The sequence below is a fragment of the Bidens hawaiensis genome, unplaced genomic scaffold, assembly GCF_021521415.1.
Source record: "Bidens hawaiensis isolate Kalapana, Puna unplaced genomic scaffold, B.hawaiensis_p1.1 tig00034252_1, whole genome shotgun sequence".
In the NCBI taxonomy this organism is placed as follows: Eukaryota; Viridiplantae; Streptophyta; class Magnoliopsida; order Asterales; family Asteraceae; genus Bidens; species Bidens hawaiensis.
The window spans coordinates 154,404-156,625 of NW_027495921.1; the positions used below are offsets into that span (position 1 = coordinate 154,404).

At 32.0% G+C, this 2,222-nt stretch overlaps 1 protein-coding gene across 1 annotated transcript; it reads left to right on the forward strand.

Annotated features, from left to right (window-relative positions):
• The first annotated feature begins 459 nt into the window (after window positions 1–459).
• On the forward strand, window positions 460–1,815 carry LOC143585975 (putative 6-phosphogluconolactonase 4, chloroplastic). Its single transcript, XM_077067632.1, has 3 exons — window positions 460–703; window positions 793–928; window positions 1,348–1,815. The coding sequence occupies exons 1-3, from the start codon at window positions 552–554 to the stop codon at window positions 1,813–1,815; spliced, it is 756 nt and encodes a 251-aa protein (XP_076923747.1). The 5' UTR covers window positions 460–551.
• Window positions 1,816–2,222: the final 407 nt, after the last annotated feature.

The following is a 2,222-nucleotide window of genomic DNA, read 5'->3' on the forward strand; positions in this document are numbered from 1 at the left end:
TAAATGTGATTTATGGCACCATTATGTTGTAGTAATGTTCTAGCCCTATAAATAGTGACTCGTGTATTTGATATTAGACACACCTAAATAGAATGAGTTCTTCCATTCATCTTTCTCTTCATAAACTCTAAAATCCATGTTCTTATATTTGTATACTTTGCATATTAGATGTAGCTAATAAGTCGTCGTTTTACAACAAGCTATCAACACCGTATTGCTTTAAAGATGTGTGATATAATCATAAGGCAAGTCTCTTTGAATGCATATATTTGTTTCTTTGGTATTAAATATAATATGCTGAATATAATTTACTGAAAGTATAATCAATAAATAAGTTAGTTGAACTATTAATATAAAAAGTACCATCCATTAAAACTTATATGTACAAACTATAAAAGAGAGGTTCATATAGAAAAAAATATAGTAATATTTGAAATAGATCCGATATAATGACTATTCAAAAATGTCTCTCTCTTGGACTCTTGCTATAAATAGTGGTAGATGTATGTCAAAGTTGTCATCTCAAATCCATATCGTTTGATTGATAAACAATGGCACCACCAACTATTCAGAAATTCGAATCTGAGGAACAAGTCGCAGTCGCTCTTGCAATCTATATCCTCCATCTTTCTGCTAAATGCATTGCCGCTAATGGTACTTTCTCTGTCGTGCTTTCTGGTGGTACTTTGATTGACACTCTCAGGTAATATTTAATTTTGTACTCACTTGGTTGCTGGATGAAAGTATGAATATTGCAATCGTTGTTAATGAATTTGAGTTTAACTTTGATAGGAAATTAACAGAGCCTCCTTACATTAATTCCATCGATTGGTCGAAGTGGTTGATTTTCTTCCTTGATGAACGGGTTGTTCCTCTCAATCATTCAGATTCCAACTACAAACTCGCTTATGACGGGTTTCTTAGTAAGGTAAATTTAGCTTCAACTTTCAAGATTAAACATTGAAATCCATGCTATCGTTGTCTTGACATTTTATCATGCTTTGAAGTTGTTTTAGTGGAATTCAAAATCTTTGAATTCATTGATGTTGAATAATATACATCAGCTATAAAACAGTCCAAACACACCTTCTAGTCAATATGTAAAATTTGACAAAATGATGAAAATTCAAAACTTCCTCTTTTATGTAAGTTTAATTTTACGCTTACCGAAAATATGTTCATTGCTACTAGTCGGATGGATATAAAAACAGTTAAAAGTCATATTAATTTCAAATTTTAAAGTTAGATATGTTTTAATAATTTAAAGACAAATATGGAATTGCTTGTGGTTCAAATTTACACAATAGTTAACAAAATTGTTACTAATTTTTCATATATGAATGTTAGGTATCTATACCCGAATCTAACATCTACCCGATCAAAGAAAAATTATCACCTAAGGAAGCAGCAGAAGAATACGAGCAACGACTAAAACATTTGGTAGCAAACAATACGCTAAAAATATCACCAACCATGGGGTTTGCTAAATTCGATTTGATGCTAGTTGGGATGGGTCCAGATGGCCATGTTGCATCACTCTTTTGTTGGCATTTCCAAAGGTTTGAGAAGAAAAAATGGGTGACTTTCATAACAGATTCACCAAAACCGCCACCTCATAGGATCACATTCACTTTCCCTTTGATAAACTCTGCGTCCGAGATTGCAATGGTGGTGACAGGACAAGATGCAGCTGACGCAATTAAGGTGGCGTTGGGTAAACATGCAAATGATTATTACCCTTTGCCCGTGCAAAAGGTTTCGCCAGAAGGCGGCCTCACATGGTTCTTAGATAGAGAGGCTGCTTCAGAACTTTAAGTACGCTTCTACTGGTAAATGATAACATTATGGTTTTTTTTCTTTTCTTTTTTTTCTTCAGTATGAATAAACCATGTAGGCTTTTCAAGATTTGTAATAAAACTCGAAGCTTTTGAGATTTTTTAGTTTAACCCGTAGATGTGTGACAAAAGTTTCACATATAAATAAAGTACAAAATAGTTTGGTTTCTATATTATAAGAAAGATGCTCTACTTTGGTTTCTATATTCTAAGAAGATGATAACGCATATATATATATAAAGTAGACATATGAAATGGTTACAGACATTTCACTGCTATAGAGGTAAAATTAATTTGAAAAGGGCATTGTCATTTAAATATATTTAAAAAGTGATTGTTCTTATGAATGAACAATTTTTGTAAGAGTTAGGGTTTGAAACAAAATTT